We start from the raw sequence: 21,260 nt of genomic DNA, 5'->3' as shown, positions 1-21,260 counted from the left end.
CACTCTCTCTCTCTCGCTCTGTGTGTGTTTCACTCTCTCTCTCTCTCTCTCGCTCTGTGTGTGTGTGTGTGTGTGTGTGTGTGTGTTTCACTCTCTCTCTCTCGCTCTGTGTGTGTGTGTTTCACTCTCTCTCTCTCTCTCGCTCTGTGTGTGTGTGTGTGTGTGTGTGTGTGTTTCACTCTCTCTCTCTCGCTCTGTGTGTGTTTCACTCTCTCTCTCTCTCTCGCTCTGTGTGTGTGTGTGTGTGTGTGTGTGTGTGTTTTTCACTCTCTCCCTCTGTGTGTGTGTGTGTGTGTGTGTGTGTGTGTGTGTGTGTGTGTGTGTGATTCACTCTCTCCCTCTCTGTGTGTGTGTGTGTGTGTGCTGTTCAGGAATGTGGAAAATGTCAGAGGAAGTTTTTCCCCGGCTCAGACGCTCAGCACTCGTTTCATTTCACACTCGGTTGTCCTGACTGAAAAACAACAAACATACGAGATCAGCGAGGTCACTCGAGGTCATTCAGATTCAAAATGACATCGTCAGGGTTTCTCACTCGAGCCTTGCTGGTTGATTTTATTCCCGGATTTTTAGACATATCATTCTGTCTGTTTCCCTGTTTTGATTGGCACTCGCAGGTTAAGCATCAGCATGAGGAGAAAAGTCATGACAGCATGATCCTGATCCATGATCCATGATCCATGATCCATGATCCATGATCGTTACTTCCTTAAATCTTCATGACCTGCCATGCTCTCCCCCTGGTCTGGTGAGATAACTGGTTTATTCCAGTGGGCGTTCACTATAGCTGTTCCCGCTCAACATTCTTGAAGCCAAAATACGCCCCTTACGGACACTTCCATCTTGCGATTTAGACGTCATTTGGAGCTGATCAACAACTGCACAAGAAGAAGGTGGACAACAGAGTCTGGTGCTTTCTGACAGTGAACAGTGAGAAGGCTACCATAGTCACCCTCAGATAAAACACAGAGATCCTGGTCAATATTCAATGGTGCTATTTTTCTTTACATGATGTTGCCCTGTGTTTTAAAGGCCAAATGCTGGAGGGTTGTGTTGGATTTACTTTTCCATCATATTTTAACAGTCAAACAATCATCTAGGATCTCTTTACTTTATTTGATTTTTCTTGGGATTTCTTTGTTAAATTATTTTTTATACCTTCTCCTATGTCCCAGCAATTGGACCTGATGGTCTCCCTTACTTATTTTCCACATAGTTAATGATGATCTGATATGACTGTCTCTGATTAACTGGAGCACTACAACGTGTTGGTCAGAGTAAAATAATTTAGCAGTGAAATGTATAGCTCACATTTGAAAAGGCCTTGAACTGACATTCATTTCTTCTTGACCAACAACAGCTCAGACAACAGCAAAGCTAACAGAAGAGCTCAGCTTGTCACAGCCGGGTTGGCCTGAGATAAATGGGCTTCAAACTTATTTAATATTAAACATTTAAAGCCAATAAGCATAGCAAGATACGCATGAGATTCCATTTCCATTTATTCTATCGCACACTTGCCAAACAGTCTGGCATTTTGTGCTGCTGTTTTCAAGCAATAATAACTGAAGAGAAGAAGTCCATCGAGAGAGGACAGGAAACGCTCAGGGGACGAGTCCTCCATGTTGTCAGTGGTTGCTGATGGATCTGAATCTGAGGGCAAAAAACAATCATGGAGTTAAATGTAAAGTATAATGAATTTGACTGTGATGTTTATGCCTCAGACCTGAAATCAGATCTGTCCTCAGGTTCTGCTAAACTTCAGCTTCTAAAGTTTGCCTTTATAAAAAAGTAGCTGATAATGTTTTTGTTTTCCAATTAAAGACAGGATAACTATTTAAGAGGAAAAACAAAATATATAATAAGACATGATGAATCCAATAATATGATCAGCTTTATGAATTTATGTTTTAAGACAAGTGTTCTTACCACTTTCTTTTGAAGATTATTTTAAACTGTCATCACATGGGCCAGCCTGATGAATTAAACTCATGTTAAATATTCTCATATAATCATGACATAAACAGGGTTACAATAATTAACTTTTGCCAATGACTCAGCAGTAGCCAGGGATGTGAGCTAACAGGTGAAAACTGAAACAACAGAATCAGAAGCTTGTATATTTTAATATACATAGAGTTTATATTAACTCAGTGTTAGACCGACTGTGGCTTACTGTATGATTCTGTAATACTCCACCTTCTTATATCACTTTAAAGTGAGACCGCTCTTTACCTGATTGATTCCATCTGGGACTTGTGTGTCTCGTACATGGAAGCCAAGTGTCCTCTCTCTTCAAGTCAGTGAGCCTATGGACAGGGACAGACAGATGAGCAGAACCGGTTATACTGGTTTTTGTTAGCCATGGAAACTTTTATTTCTGAAGTGCAAACACATCATCACATTTAGTTTAGACAAAACTCACTTTAGACACTAGCTGGTGGTATTTGGCTGTTGTTTAAGTTATTGATCAGTATCTGGGTCAGTTGTATGCCTGAAGCAAGTTCAACATATCCAGGCTTTCTTTAAGAAAGCTGGTTTAGCAAAGCCAGAAGCCCCCAGATAAAGATATGTGATAGCATGAGCTGATTATGAACTTTGTCTGTTAACTCATGGCGTTCTCCTTAAGGCTCTCAGCGCGTCACAGAAAGGGGGCGTGTGAAACATCTTTTGACCATTCTTATTCACAAAAGCGTTGAAGACGGTCAAATACAATGATGGTGTGATGATGAAGTTAAAGTGGTAAAACAGGATACTGCAGCTGCAGATAAGGAATGAGAGAACAAGCCTGCAGAAAAGAATTGTGTTCATTCATCATTAATGTAATACTCTGACCACACACTGCTCCACAGTGTCTCCTGTTGATTTATTATTTCTAACTACTCACTGTACAACTGTGAAACTTAAACAGTGAGGCCTGATTTCAGCAGTGTGAGCAGAAACTGCAGTCAGGTGGATTATTGTGCTTCATTAGAAATATGCAGAAAAAAGTAAATTCAATGTACTGATTTGGTGTTGTGTGGTAATTAGCCATTTAACGAATCAGACAGCCAATTTGTGTGCAGAACCTCACCGGAGCTGGAATCAGAGTCTGGACTGCTGTTTCCTTTGGGCAGTGAGTTCCTTGAAGACAGAAAAAAGAACAATTTAAACATGAACTAGACTTCTTGCATTACCATAGAGGCTGTTAAAATCTTCTGCTGGTCTTCCTTACATTTTAAGAAAGATTATAAATTGTTGCTAAAATTTCTTTAACGCTGATAGCGGGTACAATAAAACGGTCCAATCATATGAGAGATAATTTTACCTTTGAGTCCTATGTGAAGGCGTTCTCTTCACAATCAGCACTGCAGAGGCCAGATGATGGCGTCCACCTTCACAACCTGCTGCTTCAGTCTGGCTGCATCATGGTCACCTACAGGAACACCACAGAAATGCAATCAAAGTACTTCAGTTTATTTATCAGAGGATGTACTGTATGCAAAGTAGAATTCATTTTTTAGGTATAATTCCTCCAAAAGATTTGAGACTGCTTTGAAAAGTTATTATACAACATATGAATCACATAATCATGGAGCAAAGCAAGAAGAGTTTCTGAACAAATTCTGAATAAGCTGAACTAAAGTCACAACAAATCAACTGTAAACTATTGAATTGACTCATGGTGGTGTGCTGAAGTTATTTTTACAAACTATGGTTTATTCTGCAGAGCTGCTCTTTTATTGCTTTTGCACATCCAACACAATTTCCACATCTGCTGTTCTAGCCAACTGTCTTTATTTTTATCTTCCCTTCCGTGTGAAATTTCCCCTCGACTCATCTCTGCAGATTTCGCCAAGACATGACTCATCTGAAATGTATGTCTTTAATTAAGAGCCTGGGAATGTTCTGGCTTTATTTTTCTATGTTGTCATGTATGATTCAGAACTTTTCAACAGGAACACAAACACTAACAAAGAAGTTTTGTTTTGCAACATGTGGAAAAATAGCCCTGTCACCTGTTGAAAGGCACGACATCTGCTGAGTCATGGTTCATGAAAGGACCAATCAGTGAGATGTGTAGTGAGTGAAATGATAAAGTGAGCTTACTATCTGATCAGACTTTAAGGAAACATGCTGTGTTGAAGTGCTGGCTTCTCTGACAACAATGCAGCAGCCAGTATGTCCTCCTTCTAACTTTAGATTCTGGTCCTGAATGCTCTGGATTTGTTTAGACCAGAGAAGGTAGGCGGTTTTAAGACACCCCCCACACGGCCGTTTTGGACGCCCCTCAGTTTGCCAGATATGAGAGCAGTTATCAGGTCAAACCAACAGGTGTTGCAGCGATGGAAGCGGGCAAGAGAACTGGTTCAGATAGAAGTGATTGTACCCAACCTAAAAAGCCTCTGCATGTTTCTAATAAGCTCCACGAGCAGAAACGTGCTCAAACTAGGATCAATGTTGGAGATGCTTTTGAAAAATGGAGAGAGGTTAGAACGCAGAAAGGTTTACAGACCGATGCAGAGCTGGCTAAACACTGAAGCTTCAGTGTCCACCACATGGCAACCTGCGTGAGCATCGACTCTAGAGACGAGGGGGCGGGGGGAGACAGCTCTTCACCGGGAGTTTCTCCTCCAGCTTCCTCGTATTTATTCTGCAGAAAGTCAGAGTGAGCTGATGTGAGAACGTAGCAGGATATAATCAGGAGAATTCACCTGGAGCGAGTGGGAGGGGGTGGTGACGTTTATTCCCTGTGATAGAGATTAATTATAAATGTTGGAATTAGGAGGAACTGCCTCCTTTACCCAACACAAATGGTTTAATTTGTCTCACTCAGTTGCCCTTTAACTATATTTACTCCTCATTGTGTTTAATTCTGTGTCCGTGTCCCTGCCAATAAAGCGTCTGAGAAGAGTGACACGTGAACGTCTTAGCTGGATGTGTGTGTCTATGAAAGAGACGGTTCTGTTTGTGCGCCTGTGTGTCCCTGATAACTGCAGAAGAATGGCTGTGCTAAAGCCACTGAAAAGAAGAGGGATTTATATTAAATGGTTCCTTCGGCTAATGTGTGTCTAATTTCAGCTGGAAAAATATGGACGAGGTTTAGAGAGACAGAGAGAGAGAGAGAGACGGAGAGAGAGGGAGAGAGAGAGAGAGAGAGAGAGAGAGAAAGAGAGAAAGAGAGAGAGAGAGAGAGAGAGAGAGAGAGAGAGAGAGAGAGAGAGAGAGAGAGAGAGAGAGAGAGAGAGAGAGAGATTTTTTTCATTGTTAAAATATTTAATTGATAGTTATTACTTTTCATTATTATTATTGTATTATTTGTTATTTTATGCTTTGGCAATATATTTTACACATTCATGCCAATTAAGCTATTTTAATTTAATTGAATTGAGAGAGAGAGAGAGAGAGAGAGAGAGAGAGAGAGAGAGAGAGAGGCTGGTACTTACTGGGCTCTTTTGTACATTCAGCACAAAGCATCTTAGCGTGCAGAGCAGGTGAGTTTCTCATTTTCCACTTGATGCAAGTGTCAGGACTCCAGCGCCCCCTGCAGGTACAGATGGGTGACGTCACTCAGGCTCCATCCATTAATATTTACTCTGTCTTTATTCTTGGATAGACTGAACTCCAGCCCGCTCAAGATTTATTTTTGGTTGGAGGTGTGTCTCTGTAGGACAGCGGAGGCTTCAGTATGGAGGAGGCGTGGCCAAACAGCAGTTTGTTTTGGTTTCATGCTGGAGCTCAATCTACTGGTTAAAAAAGTCACACATTCTTCTTTTCATTAAACAAAATTCAAATGTTCACTTTCAGACAAACACAGACGCTCTTTGTCTTTATTCTTATATTTTATTAATTTCACCGCACATGTTCAGGGAAACACATGTCAATATGGATTTGTCACATGAATATCTATCGCACTATAGATATCAGTTTCTTTTAAAAATACATGTCATGAGATGGCATTCGACTGGCATGGCACCAATATAAATAAGCTTTTTTTTAATCATAGAGTTTGGCATGTTACTTTGAAAATTAGAATATATCACAACACAGAATCGTGGGCACACATCATGTACAGTACTTAACACTCACCCCCCCCCCCCCGGAGCAAACAAACACGGCGACCCACTATGCTCCACATCGAGCCTCTCGCAGCAGAGAGCGAGATCCACTCAAATGGTTTCCTGAAGGCAGAACGAGAATTCGCTTTGAAGAACATTAGACTTTAATCCAGCTCGCTGACGACGACGAATGAAACGAGCGATAACTGAGTGTTGATAAAGCGGCCGAGTGGATATCAGCATCAAAGCAAGGACTTGATCAAGGAGGAGATACAGTTAGAAGTTTTGATAAATGCTAGAAATCTTGATTCCACGCGAGCGGCCTGGAAAACATTTTTTTTTTTAAAGCGACGCCTTGTTAAGTCATGCATGAAATGCTCGGATGAATACTCCGCCTTCTCTGAGGACGGGAGGAGGAACTCTCTGATCTTGTTTGAAACCCTTATGACACAAAGTCGTCTCAATCCTCGTCCCAAATCCACACTATAACAAACACTCAGTGGCATTCTAGTTTAATCTGGAGAAACGTGCAATGACCTCAGAAGAGCTCTTGTTCAGCAAGTATTTTAAATTTCCTCGTTCAAATCTTCCATCGACATTTAAGAAAATCAACATTTTTATTCCTGGAGTCAAGCCAACCAGGTTCCCCTGAATACTCGAGACTATAAAACAATCTGCACCAAAAACAAGTTGGAAAATGGAAAAATAGACAAAGTTACAAGACTGGGAAGGAACTACAAATCCCACAATCCATTGCGATTCCAACGAACCCCTCATTATTGTGGGCCAATTGCACAAATTGGCAGGCCCAGGCTCTTAAGGCCCCCCCAGGCCTGCTATAAAGGGCTCTTCAGAGGACATTTCATACCATTTATTTTCCCATTTCTAGAGCTCAGAGTTCCAGAGAGGGAAATATTTTGTATTTCTCTTTATTCTTAGGTTGACAAGACAGCAATGTGATGTATTCTATGAACCAGAGGGGCACCCCGGATAGCCCTTTGTGACTTTTCTCCAGTTTAAAGTCAGCCCAGATGGCACAGTAGTTAGGTTTCTCCACTAGAAGACTCAAAGGCCTTTTATTGATTTGACTCCACTGGGAGTGGATGCAACGGGCACTTCACCAGTTGTCCCCTCTCGAAGGGACTCGAAGGTCAGCCACAGACTGCCTTGAGTTTCCTCCACTTGCATGATACTCTGTTGGGAAAGTATCATAGGGGCACTCAAAAAGAGGATGTTAACGCCACGCTCTTCCAGCTCAGTTTTTGTCCTTTTCCTCAAAAGACAAAATGGTCTCTCCACAGAGAGTCGGCTTCGTCTTTGGGGTTGATAGCGAAAAAAGGTTTTGGTAATGGTTTGCATAAACCAACACTAACTTTACGTGAACCAGTCATCCATCTCACGGTCATGATCTTTAATCGCCGACTTCTACTTGTTCTTTAAAGTCGTACCCCGGTTAAAGTAAGAGCACCTTCGCTTCTAAGAGATATCGAGAAGATCGCAAAAGGTCACTTGGTTGCAAAAACAAAAACGCACAGCTGGTCGTACTAAGCTTATAAAGATGTGACTCACACTGACTGTACTTTAGTATAGTATGGACTTGGGACTTTGTGAATAAGCTAATCATAACAGGTTTGTTGCCTGATTAGCATTGGATAGCATAGCCCTCTCGTCTCCTATTTGCTAATAAGACGAGCTCTCTGGGTTAAATCACGACGACGCACCGCAGCTTTAGGAACAGTGTGAAGGAGGTGAACACAGACATGTCTGACTTTGTTGAGTTACTTTTCTGACATGATTTTTTTGGCTGCATGGACTTAATTAGCAGCCTCTCCAGCCAAGTGCTATGTTCTGCAGCACTTGGCTGCCGTTAATTTCCCGCCCCGGTGGCGCCCCGGACACACAAAGAAGACGAGCATGCCTGTGAGTGTTTGTGATTTTTTTTGGCTGAGGCAAAGGCCGATGTTTTTTACACACGCTCACGGTTTGACTACAAGAGCTGAGGAGCGAGGTTTTTAAGCGACGGGCAGATGACTTGGCTCAACACAGCTTTTGTTTTTCTTTGCTTTTCTGTTTTTTTTTTTTCTTGGCACCATTAGTAGGCTGCGTCAGTGCATCGAGCAGATCACCAGAGCAGCAACACACAACCTAGCTGAGTGAGAAAAAAAAAAAAACGACACTACCTTCCAGATAATCACAGCCGAGAACACGCTCGCTTCTTGTATTCCTTACGGCGTTAAATACATTCCTTAATACGGTCCGTGCATCCCGGCTCTGTTGTCTAATTAGCTATTAATGACATCTCTTCCACTGTGGACGGCTCGGCATGGCCATTTATATGTTACATTACCGAATGATAATTCTCAATGCTCTGGAGAACAAGCTAATCCGCTGCATAATTCATCAGCGCACAGGCCTACTCCTTCATCAGTATTCATGAGGTTCCTTTTTCTCCAACATTCACAACTTCTCACATTCAGTGTTAAGGAAGCCTCCGTAAGGTCGTTACACGTTGAATCCTCCAGTTCTCTGGTCACTGGTCGAGGCTGCTGCTCGTCAGCGACACGCCTTTTTGTCTCGCAGCGTAGCGACACAAGCACGATAAAACAGAGCTAGCATCGTGTAGCTTAGGACTGATGGGAGAAGAGGCGATGCCGTCCGTGGTTACGTTTCACTTTCTAACTATGACATAAAAAACCCAAACAATCGAGACGAATACTTAGGCAGCTATGGTACAAATCAGCATCCGCAGAGCAATAAAATACAGAACAAACTTCACAGATAACAAGCGAAAACTATAAAATGCAAGCCTAATACTCGTTCCCTTTAGCTCCACCTTGTTGACATCTTTACACTTTGAGGTCAACAACTTTTTCCATCATTTGTTACTTTTCGACCGAGCGTTAAAACAATACGACTTCCGTTATTTGAGGATCAGTGGAATCCAAAAGTACTGCAGCTTTTAAAAATATGAAGATCTAAAAAGTCAAATCTTTAACCAGAAGCTGCCGCAAGCGTAGAGAGAGACAGAAAGAGAGGGAGAGAGAGAGAGAGGGAGAGAGAGAGAGAGAGAGAGAGAGAGAGAGAAAGAGAGAGAGAGCGGGAGAGAGAGAGAGAGAGCGAGACAAAGAGAGAGAGAGAGAGACAGAGGGAAAGAGAGAGAGAGAGAGAGCGAGACAAAGAGAAAGAGAGAGAGAGACAGAGGGAGAGAGAGAGAGGGAAAGAGAGAGAGAGAGAGAGCGAGACAAAGAGAGAGAGAGAGAGACAGAGGGAGAGAGAGACAGAGGGAAAGAGAGAGAGAGAGAGAGAAAGAGAGAGACAGAGGGAAAGAGAGAGAGAGAGAGACAGAGAGAGAGAGAGCAAGAGAGGGAGACAGAGAGAGAGAGACAGAGAGAGAGACAGAGAGAGAGAGAGAGCAGAGAGAGAGAGAGAGAGAGAGAGAGAGAGAGAGAGCGAGCACGCAGTCTTGAAAGCATGTCCGCATGTCACTGTCTTTGTCACATTAAGGGCGTTTTCACATAGATCGTTTGCTCTGGTCTGAATCTTGGACCAACTTGTTCTATTTTTTATTAATTACCTCAGCCATCACCGCTCTAACTTGGCAAACTGATTCGGGTTTGTTTTAACCACACCAAACAGGTTAGGTGTGAAAACGCCCTCAGGGCCCGATCACACAGAGACGTGGTGCCCTCGCTCCATTAACGCCTGGGGGGAGGGGGGGGGGGGGGAGGCGGGGAGCGTCTGTGGAGCGGGGCTGCGCGTAGAGCTCTTGCCGTTGCTTTGCTCTTAGACGAGAAGGGAAAATGTCAGAACACTGCTTCAGTCATATCTGACTGCGACTCTTCGTCTCGAGCTGAAGAGTTGAAAACGCTTTATCTTTAATTCGCACAGCAGCAGAGAAGAGCGCCCAGCAAGCGTGTCTGTGTGGTCGGGCCGACAGTCAGACTGTCTTGGACTTCTTTTTTTTTTTTTTTGCCGTGGTTTCTTAACAGCGATTGATATTGTTAGATTTTTATTTGTATCACCTTGAAGTTTAAAAATCTGACATTACACATCGTCAGGTTGACATTAGCACGATTAGCTCTTCTTTGTCGCCGTGCACGACGTGTCCCAAACATCGACGGACTCTTTTAATGGCGCCAACATACACAGAATAAGTAAAAAAATTCTGGATATTCGGAAATCTCAAAGTTTAAATTTTCATGTTGATTGACATGATTTGTAATTAAATTGTTTTTTTAATAAATCTTACAGAAACATTCAGAGGCTTTTTAAATCTCACAGTTAGATGCTTGTTTACAGAGGAGCTGAAGGCGTTTGTTGTATTATTTCACTTCCTGTAACAGCGAGGGTTTAGTTTCTGATGCTCTAGGGAGGAGGAAGGACGATTTAAAAAAAGAAGAGAAATGAAGAACAACGGACAAAGCTGTGAACAAGGCGTGCTAACGATGTCTGATACCATCCGATAAAAAGATGCAAGAAACTGCCTCGTCTGTGGAGGAGGTGCTGAGACACAGTGATGTTGGAAAATGAGCGTTTGCCCACACGCCTACTTCCTGTCAAATAGCTGACACTTCCTCCCAGCGATGTTGTTGGACTCAGCTGCACTAATTATAGCGCCAAGTCCGACCGAGCCTGCAGCGTTCTGCCTCGACTGCAAAATTGTGCTTAGGAGTTAATGTCCCAGAAGTGTTAAGGCTTTTGAATTTCAATACCAGACATTTCTCTAAGTACTAATGAGCTATACGGATGAACTTTAACAAGATGTATGGATGTATTAAAGGTTTATAGATTCACAAAGAAGCACAATCAAGTCAATTTGAAAAGAAGTCGAGGAATGATGAAAAGAATTGGCCTGGTATTGGTGGTTTTTTTTGCCCAACTCATTGGATATGTTTATCTCTTTGAGTCAGAAGGAAAGGTTTGCAAAGCACCAAAGTATGGCTGAACAGGAACTCCTTAAGTCTGAATATCAATAAACCTTACTTCCTGTTTGGATCTGTTACTAAGATATGTAGATTTATGCAAAAAAGCACAGAATTGAATCCCTCATTTGTGGATGTTTCCTGGACTGTTTCTCTAAAAATCGATAAGGAAGAAGGTGAAGTTTCACCGTCTAACCTAACCATGTACTTCAATGCTCTGCGAACCTCACCTCCTAACATCGGCTCCTCGCCTTTCCTGTCATTGGGAGCCAGTAAGGATGAGGGGTTAGCATTAGTGTTAGCTGCAGTTAATGAAGCCACAGCGTGGCCACGGCGAGCAGGAGCGACAGCCCCACGGTGGAGGCCAGGGAGGCGGCGAGGAGCCTGCCGTTGTTCACCAGCCTGAAGGAGATGACCTCCACCTTGAACCCGTCCTCGGTGGCCATGCAGCGGAAAACGCCTTCCTTCAGGGGCGTGTCGACAACCGGCCCCAGGATGCAGAAGTCCCCAGAGAAGAGGCAGGGATAGTTCTTGATGCAGTTGTCCTTCTCCCAGCGGTAGGTGGCATGGAAGGAGCGCACGGGGCAAGGGAGAAAGATGGAGGTGTTGGACTGAACCATCACTTCCCTGGGGGAGGTCCGGCGCTGTTTTAGAGCTGTTAAAACAAAGAGGGAGGAGTTACACACTAAAGGAAGTTAGTTTACCCAATCACAGATGATGCTTTGGAATCAACTTGATTATTTCTCCCAGTTGGTTTAATGGTTATAAATACTGCAGCTCTCAATGCTGATCCCTACCCGGACTCTGGCTCCAAAGGTGCCGTCACAAGGATGTTTTGGCTTCATCTTTGTACGCCGGGAGAAGGATTAGGCATGTTGTCCATCTTTATACAGTCTAGCTTCATATATGAACTGAAAGTTTCACATTGCAACAACAATTTGCCACTGCAGGTGTTGATTTTACTTCTCTGTACAACTACCTGATGAACATTTTTAGAGCTCATCTCCATGCTGCTCTTCACACCGGTTGTTTTGTCAGTTTTTAACAAGGCAGGATTACCAAAGTGAAACCGCCTGAAGGCTCCCCCATCATCAGGGACCAGATGTCCTCATATTCATTATGTGCGAGTTAGTTTGTGGTTATTTGATTAGTGGCTAATGAATTTGGGAATATGCTCCACTACACTCCATTATCATGCAGAAATTATGTGGGCCTTAAGGCAGGTCCTACATTATCATCTGTCTTTTAAAAGGGGCCATGTGCCAAGCTGTCAACAGGGACCCATAGCTGAATTCTGTCTGGAGGCTCCCTCACAGGTTCATCCAATCACGATCTCAGGGATTCACACCGAGGTGTTGTATCTTTAGTTTGTCACTCCGGTGGAATAAATTGGATTGAACCTGTGTAGTCAGGTCTCTGTGGGTGAAGAGAAATGAAGACAGCTGCAGACTCAAGTTTAGCTTCATCATTAACAATTCTGCCGACTGTCTGCCACTCGAAGTGACTTCAGGTGAAGATCAGGATTGCACCCTGCCATAAAAGGTCATGGGAAATACTTCCATTTTAGGTTTTTTCCAAAGTCTTTCTCCTGGGACGCCTTTGTCATTACCCGCCCCCCTCCTCCCTAGAGTCGATGCTCACGCAGGTTGCCATCATAGACTGTAAATATGAATGTTTGAAGCATGAGTGATGTCACCCGTCTGTTCCTGCAGGGGGAGCTGGAGTCCGATCAATGGCAGTCTCCCCGCTGGAAATGCTGTCTCAGCCTAACTTTCAGTCAACCTAATGACAGGCTGAGAGCTGGAGCTGAGGCGGGTTTTAAACCTCCTGACAAACCGTTACACCGCGCCCGCCTGTCAATCAGGTCAGCTACATGCCTTATTGTGAATAACTCTTATCCTTCATCAAATCAAAACTGATGAGTCATCAAAACATTCACCCCCCGTACAGTGTGTGTCGATCGAGACATGAGCTAATCAGACCTATTTGTTTTTTTGAACCAGTCTGTAAACATGTTCATTTCTGCTGTAAAAACAGACTTTTTAGAATGGGTGTGTATGTGACTTACTGTGTTTCTGCAGCCAGCCTCTAGTGGACACTTGAGGAACTGCTTAATTTCCTAAAACCAGAGTTTTTTTGCGAGGTTTCCATGTCGCAGACACTGTAGCTTCTGTTTAGCCAACTCTGCATCAGTCTGTAAACCCTTCTGCATTCTAACCTCGAACCGAGGGGGCATCCAAAATGTCCAAAAATGTCTGATCAAATAGTAAGGTCACTTTATCATCTCACTCACTACACATCTTACTGATTGGACCTTTAAGTTTAACTTTCAATGGAAAAAGATTAAAACGTGTCGCTGTATTGGCGGACAGGACATGTGTCGCCTCTGACATAAGTTGAAATAAAGTCAGTGTTAAAATCCGATGACTAGAGGAGATAGCCGTCCCCTCAGAGGGGGGTTGAAGTCGTCATCATTCGAGGTTATAACTGAGTTTGAAGCTCTGAGACGGGGCCAGATGTGGAAAAAAGAAAAATACTTCTCCCTGCAGGGTTTTTGGACTATGCTTCAATTATATGATAATCATCTTTTGACTGTAGCTGCGCAGAAAGGTTCCTATTCTAGTTTAATTAAGAGAGAGGGGGTGAGAACAGATAAGGGCTCACCAGCAGCTTCCCCGCAAACCGACGAGTTGGAATGGTCCAGATTCTGAACGAGCGCCCTGTCGGGAAACAATAGAGAGGACAAATTAGCAACATTAAACAGTTTCACAAACGGCTTATGAGCCTGCACATCAGCTGACTGTTACATTCAAATGAAAACATGCAGAGAGAAATCTTTCAGCGGCGTCGGAGGGAGGAGGGGGAGAGCGGAGTCACAGGCTCATTACAGCACATGATTGATTTTCCTTTTCTCTCTAAAAATTGGAAATTCAAAGATCCATTAAAGCCAGAACAATTCACTAACCAAGGGAGTCAAAGCTGTATTAGTTCAACAAGCATATTTTTAATAAACTGAACTCATTATAGGAAAGTTTTCATCACCTCACAGCCAACGATCGTCTGATTTATTCCACGTTAACCCTTTAAAAATAGGCCTCCACCAGGGGGTCGATCAGTCGTCAGGTTGGACGTTCATTAATTAAGCCGTCAGGGTAAAATAAAAAACGTTTTTTATTGTGTGATAACAACCCCAGACATACAGGGCGGCTGTGGCTCAGTTGGTAGTTTGTCGTCTCATAACCAGAAGGTCGGGGTTTCGATCCCCAGCTCCTGCAGCCACATGTCCAATGTGTTCTTGGGCGAGACACTTAACCCCCAAAGTCCATTTACATTGACAGTTCCAGGTTACCTTCACAGATGAAGTCCAGTGGACTTGGTGCAATTCAGGGGTGAAGTAGCATTTGGTTCGGTTTGCTTTCACACTGTCAAGCGCACCAAAGCCTGTCAAATGTTGTGTACTAGTCCACCGACTAGTCGGGTCTGTAGCTCCAGTTAGTGGCTACTGCCATCCAGACTAATGCTGACCTTCGACCCCAAAAATAATTGTAATTGACTGGCGATCAATCCAAGGTGTACCCCGCCTCTCGCCCAATGACAGCTGGGATCGACTCCAGCCCCCAGTGACTAAGAAATGGCTATAGATAATGGATGGATGAATGGACTTGTCTGTAGAGACATTTCTTCATGATTGATTTGGATCAAAATATTTTGTAGTTTTTTTGTGGATTTAGAAAAAATAGGTGTAGTTCCTCTAATTGTTTATTTTATTTCACAACATAATCTTTACATAAATGTCATTCTGCCTGACGTCATCTTTCTGTCAACATACGTCTACATGATGGGTCGACAGATTTGAGGGATACAAAGCATCAGAAGAAGTCTGAATCAGAGCGTATGCTGGTTGAGTCATTGCTCTTGCAGAGTTTAAAGGGTTGTTGCTTCACATCTTGCAGTACTGCTTGTGTTTTTTTTTTAAGTGCTAATGAGAGTCCTCTCCTCTCTCGTCTCCTCACATGAAAACAGACTCTGCAGTAGTGACATCATATCCAATCATACCCAGTTGTGTCGTTGTATCCGGGCGGGATGGCGACGCACTTCCTCCTGGCCCTGTCCCAGCCGCAGTACGGATCTCTGGAAAGGATGCACTCTCTGCATGAGTCGCCATAGCGACCGCAGTCAGCCAGCGGCAGCCGCTGGATCTCCATGGCTGTGCCGACATACAGGTGACCCTAAGGAGGACAAGATGTGACAGAATTTGTGTTTTATGGTTTAATAACGGCACAGTATTACTGGGATAAGTCAGACAGAGTTATGTTCTGTTATTCAGACCACTTATTACAAAAAGAGCGAGGAGCAGTCACTGCGACAGCCGGAGAAAGGTCTTCAAATCAACATGGAACAATAAAAACAACTTAGAGGAAATGTAAAAAAGAATTTCAAACCACATGACTTGACTGAAACCTTTCATTTTAATTCATTCCCACACCTGCCTGACGTCCTACAAATGCATGCACACTATTTTGAAATCTATGTGTAGGGTTCATAATCTTTGGATGCCAACAGATTATTAAAGGTCACATATTATATAAAACACACTGCACCATGTTCCTCTAACTCTAATATGTGTCCCTAGTCTGTCTAAAAACCCCCCAATGATGAGAAAAGTCCATCCTCTCCATCTTTTGACTGCTCCACTTTTCAGAAAATGTGTGCTCAAACAGGCCGTTTGGAGATTTTCCCTTCATGACATCACAAAGGGCAGTAACCTCTCCCCCAGGTGGGTGACACTCCCACAGCTAGGTGTTTGTTCTGTCCTCTGAGTCTGCCTTCTCACCGTAAACAATAGGACATGGAGCGAGAAAGCCCGAGCAGACCCAAACCCTTCCAGAGAGGGGGCGTGGTCAGACACAGCTCATTTACTTATTTAAAGGTACAGACACAGAAACAGCCTGTTCTGAGCAGGGCTGAAATAGAGGGGTTTATAGACATGATTAAATACAGGATCAGAGTGGATTTAGAACAAGAAACTTCACAAACATGTTTTGAGGAGCTCTGAGACTTATTTAAACTGGTTGAAGAGGAGGAGGATATGTGACCTTTAAACCATACGCACTGATTTGAAAAGTGTAAGCACAGTTTTTGCAGGTGGATTTGGAATTCATATCCTTGTGCACACTTTAGGAAACAGTGCCAACAGATTGAAAATCTGTGCTCAAAGATCTGTAATTGGTGGAACAGATTTCTTCCCTCAGCCTTCAGGGAGGTAAAACCAAAAATCCACATCCAATCTCACAAGTCTGTTTATTTATGTGTTGAGCTGCAGGCAAAAGTTTAATTTTGTAGAATTCTCATCAAAAGATGAAAAAGAAGTTAATAAAAAAGAACGAGAAACGTTTGACACTGCAAGATCTGTGACTCTCACATGATACAAAAGATTTATCTACCGTATTTTACGCACTATAAGGCACACCTTCAATGAATGGCCTATTTTAGAACTGTTTTCATATATAGGGCGCACCGGATTATAAGGCGCATAGAATAGAAGATACTGCAGTCAAACGTTTGACTGGGGTTGCGTTATGCATCCACTCCTCTTCTCCCAAACGTGGAGGGGAACTTTTCCCTGATTCAGTAAACACGTAGTAAAAGAAACAGTCTGATACCACTAAATCAAACGTTAGTGCATTCACAATATAGTAACTCTCGAAATTGTTCATTCATTAGTGCATTCACAATAACTCAACGTTGTTCAAACGTTAATGTGCATATTCACAATATCTCCCAGCCTTGTTCAGTTGTAAACACGTAAAAGAAACACAGTCTGATACCGCTAATTCAAACGTTAGTGCATAACTCAACATTGTTCAGTTACGTATAACACGTAAAGCTCACTTTTTCAGTTCATTCCCCGTCCACGAATCCCTCGAATTCTTCTTCTTCAGTGTCCGAATTGAACAGTTGGGCGAGTACGGCATCCAACATGCCCGGCTCCCTCTCGTCATTATCCGAGTCAGTGTCGCTGAGCGCCGTGTACAACCAGTATGGATCAACCAATTAACCAATTGATCCATATATAAGGCGCTCCGGATTATAAGGTGCACTGTCGTTTTTTGAGAAAATTAAAGGCTTTTAAGTGCGCCTTATAGTGCGGAAAATACGGTAATTTTTTTTTTTTTTTTTTTTACTTTTGTTCATGTCTGTTTAAATGTTTGGTACAAAATCTGCATAATTGGAAAATGTCAGATTCAATTAGTTTTTGTAGATGTCGGTCGAGGATGAAGGGGCTGAATCAACTCTCTGACAAGGAAACAAAAGTGCCCTAACTAAAATCATCTGTTATCAAGTCTTTGTACGTACATATTCATTCAACAACGGCGTAATATTGGCGTCCCAGTCTGTGAGTTCAAGAAAATACAATACTTAATGTCCCTGAGGGGGAAATTTGTTTTCACAGCTTTGCATGTTTGACACACATAAAGAAAAACATATAACAGGTGGAAGCTTGTTTAGGGCTGAGGGGACAGAGCTCTTTTTAAAGCGTGCCCTTTCCAGGTCAGAGTCCGGGATCTCTGATCTAATGGCAGAAAAGAAAAGGGTGGATGGAGTGGTTGAGAGGGGTCCTGGGCTGTGGTGGGTGCTCTATGAGTCAGTGCTTTGTATTTGAGAGGTGAGAGGTTTTGGGCAGGCCTATGATTCACATTGCATTACGGTGATGTGGAAGCCCGGCACAGCAAGATCTCCACATACACACACAGTCAGACGTGCACACACACACAGCGCTGACTCAGCTGATCCCGTCTCTCCTCTGTTACTACCTCTAAAGACTGTAGAAAATTATTTTTAGGGGTGGCTGTGGCTCAGTTGAGTCGTCGCCTCTCACCAGAAGGTCGAGGGTTCAATCCCCAACTGAGCAACATGTCCAATGTGTCCTTGGGCAAGACTCTTAACCCAGCATTGCTCCCGCTGCTTCGGCGGCGGTGTATGAATGGATTAGTGTTGAACTTACTCTCTGATGTACGTCGCTTTGGACAAAAGCGTCTGCTAAGTGAATTGTTGTTGTTGTTGTTGGTACAGAGGGGGGGAGTCACTTCGTCCCCCATTACGCCTCCACTACATTCAGGTGGAAGGTGAAATGTCTTAAAAATGGCGGTCTGAAGAAGTCAAATGACTCCTGGGTCCCGTAGTTTGCTGCAGTCGATCGCTGTGAAAAGCTGCAACGTAATCTTTGGAGGCTAAAAGCTCCGTCAAAGATTTTAAAACCAGAAACAAGAACAACCTCGCTCTCTGCAAAGCCATCAGACTGCATCCAAAACATATCAATAAAATCAGCTCCTGGAAAACGTTGAGTTGCTGCTCTACTGCTGCCTCATCTGTCAGTGTGTGTGTGTGTGTGTGTGTGTGTGTGTGTGTGTGTGTGTGTGTGTGTGTGTGTGTGTGTGTGTGTGTGTGGATGTGTGGAATACAAGCCTTTACAACACTAAAGAGACAAACTGCAGAACAGCATCTCTCCTCGTGGATGCTCATTGATCGGGGGGGCATCGGCCCTCAAATTATCATGTTTCATCCGTCACAGCCTGTCGCACAGCTGATGTCTGAGAAAGTCGTCAGGGGATTTTTTTAAATTTTGAACACAAAAATATGGACAAACATGGAATATGTAATCACAAATCAAGGACCAGTGTCCACCTGGTGTTATCAGGGGCAGAGAAGCGCCGGCTGTGCGCTCGGATGAAGTGCTTGTGCGCTTAGTATAAAAGCGATGCACGTCGCATCTTGTCTCCATGACAACGGCCGCTGTATGACCCACACTGCTCCGTTGCTTTTTGTGTGAATGTTTCATAATTGAGATATTTCACTGTGAGCATCAAATGGAGAATGTTCGACCTCCTACTTTGTCTGGATGATGAGTTTAATAATAACAACGTCCTCGCTATCACAGCTCTGATCAGACGAGGTAAGAGTCCCCACCAGGCTACTATAGGACTGGCTGGTTGAAAAGAGCGCCGGTTGACATCAACTAAATAAAGGCGGAGTGCTCAGAAAAAGGAGGCTGGGCGTTTTGTCAATTCTGTGTGCGTCCGCCTGCTGCTGCAAACGCTCCATCGTCTTTGGAAACAATCGAAAAAAGAAGCTGGCATTTAAAAAATCCAACCAGGTAGACACAGGCCCTAGAGGGAGGACTAAGTGTTTCAGATTTTTATCCGACAATTCTTCACAAATTCTCATGTTTACCTTTCATGTTGTCAGTCTGTGTCACCGATAGAGCAGCTTTTCATGGTTTTCAGCTCCTCATTTATCTGATACTGGCGTCAGTTCAAACCCTAACATCTTCTCCTGCTGTCTCTTTAAGCCCCTCCCTTACCTAGATGCCCACTCTGTTGCTGATTGGCCAGTTCTTTAGAAGCCTTCCAGAGTGGGCGTGTCCTTGAATTCTGCTAGTGCAGGGGCTGTTGTTCTACTTTACAGGGACTGGACTTTTGGTCAAATGATTGTTTCTAGCACAGACTGTATATTAAGATGGACTGAGTGAAGACAAAATGTTAGAGCGCCCCCTGTGGACTTGCTGCAGTATAGCTCATAAACCCCGCCTCCTCCATGTGAACAGATAACTATATAATCAAAATGCACGCCAGATAACTTTTTGTCTCACATGGATTCTGTTGTGATGGTTAGTCCTTCTGAATTGGTTAGTTTGATGCTAACGTCAGGAAATGCAAAGTGATGTCATGATTGACAGCTCTCTTGACGAATGAGGCTTCTTACAACCATTTCTATTCAAGCAGTCAGCAACCTTCTGTGCATGTCTTGGCTCCAAATGTCTTCCCCGGCCCAATATGTCAGCGCCTATCACATGGTTATTTTGGCTTCATATTTGTACAAGAGAAGGCGGAGACATGCTGTGTGTATTTATATACAGTGAATGGTATCTACATACAGCTGCTGTCGGCCTGAAGCGAGGCCTGAAGCCGGATGTGTTGTGCATGATGAAAGCAGGACCAACACCACACAGAGCATCATCGCCCTACGTACCTTTTGGGAGTCGATGGCCATGTTCAGGACGGGTCCTTCGTTGTGAAACAGCGAGTACTGAGAGATGATGAAGACCCCCTCGCTGCTGTGGAGAACTTTCAGGACTTTGCCTTGATCTGTAGAAATCAGAGAGAAAAGATGTTGTGGATGGATTGTAATAAAGACGGAGAGAGAGAGAGACTCACAAACGTCCTCTGTGTCGTGTGTTAACTTTTGAGCTTTTCTCTTTAGCTGCCCGAGCTGTCGCCTGTTCTGTGCTGTCCAAAGTGTTAAATAAATATATGGATTTGACTTGGACTGCCTCCACTCTTAAGATGCCCTGGAGAGCCAAAGGCAAAATGGTCGACTGGAGTTTCTGAGTTTTTATTTGAACAGGCGTTTGTGAAGGCGGAGCTGCTCGGTTCTCGTTTGACCTCCAGAACTGGCTACGATAAAGCAACAGCAGCAGTGGAAAAAGCGACTTTGGGATTCTGGGTGTTTAAGGTTAAATTTGTGGTGTTTTAAATACGAACAGAGTATGTTTTTGAAGGAGCATACTGCAGTGACACCTCAGGCTGGACAGAATAGATCGACCCAAACAGGAAGTTAGACAAGAAAACGCACGAGCGGCTGGTCAATTTCAAAATAAAACACAACATACAGACTCCTCATCGTATTTTCCATCACTTTATCAACCTGACGTCAAAACAGGCTGAACAACAAATCATCCTCAGAAAGACAAAGCCACATGTTGTTAGCACGGTTTTCTTTTTATTCCCGTGTGACCTTGTAGTTCTCCTGACCTTGTAGTTCTCCTGATCTTGTAGTTCTCTTGATCTTGTAGTTCTTCTGTGATCTTGTAGTTCTTCTGTGATCTTGTAGTTCTCCTGAGATCTTGTAGTTCGCTTGTGATTTTGTAGTCCTCTTGTGATCTTGTAGTTCTCCTGATCTTGTAGTTCTCCTGTGGTCTTGTAGTTCTCCTGTGATCTTGTAGTTCTCTTGTGATCTTGTAGTCCTCCCATGATCTTGTAGTTCTCCTGGTCTTGTAGTTCTTCTGTGACCTTGTAGTTCTTCTGTGGTCTTGTAGTTCTCCTGTGACCTTGTAGTTCTCCTGTGATCTTGTAGTTCTATTGTGATCTTGTAGTTCTCTCTACAGCCATGAGAACTACCTGTTCTCATGGCTGTAGGGTGGGCGCAATAGCATGGAGCCAAACCATGACGCTGACACAACTAAATAGTTGTGGGAATTTGTTTCTTACCTTCTTCAGGTAAAACAAATTAGTACACAATTACC

The 21,260-nt window shown here is 43.4% G+C and overlaps 1 protein-coding gene across 1 annotated transcript in view; it reads right to left on the bottom strand.

Moving 5' to 3' along the window:
- Nucleotides 1-10,801: 10,801 nt before the first annotated feature.
- The window catches only part of si:ch211-113g11.6 (uncharacterized protein LOC559008 homolog), a 47,999-nt gene continuing 37,540 nt past the window's right edge, over nt 10,802-21,260 (bottom strand). Inside the window, exons 11-14 of the mRNA XM_065957847.1 lie at nt 19,988-20,103; nt 15,014-15,186; nt 13,622-13,677; nt 10,802-11,612 (exon numbers count right to left, since the gene is read on the bottom strand). Of these exons, the coding sequence (XP_065813919.1) occupies nt 11,266-11,612; nt 13,622-13,677; nt 15,014-15,186; nt 19,988-20,103 (692 nt within the window). The 3' untranslated portion in view covers nt 10,802-11,265. The remainder of the gene's footprint in view (nt 11,613-13,621; nt 13,678-15,013; nt 15,187-19,987; nt 20,104-21,260) is intronic.

Source organism: Labrus bergylta, chromosome 8 (assembly GCF_963930695.1).
Source record: "Labrus bergylta chromosome 8, fLabBer1.1, whole genome shotgun sequence".
NCBI classification, from domain to species: Eukaryota; Metazoa; Chordata; class Actinopteri; order Labriformes; family Labridae; genus Labrus; species Labrus bergylta.
This window is presented reverse-complemented; position numbering and strand designations above follow the sequence as displayed.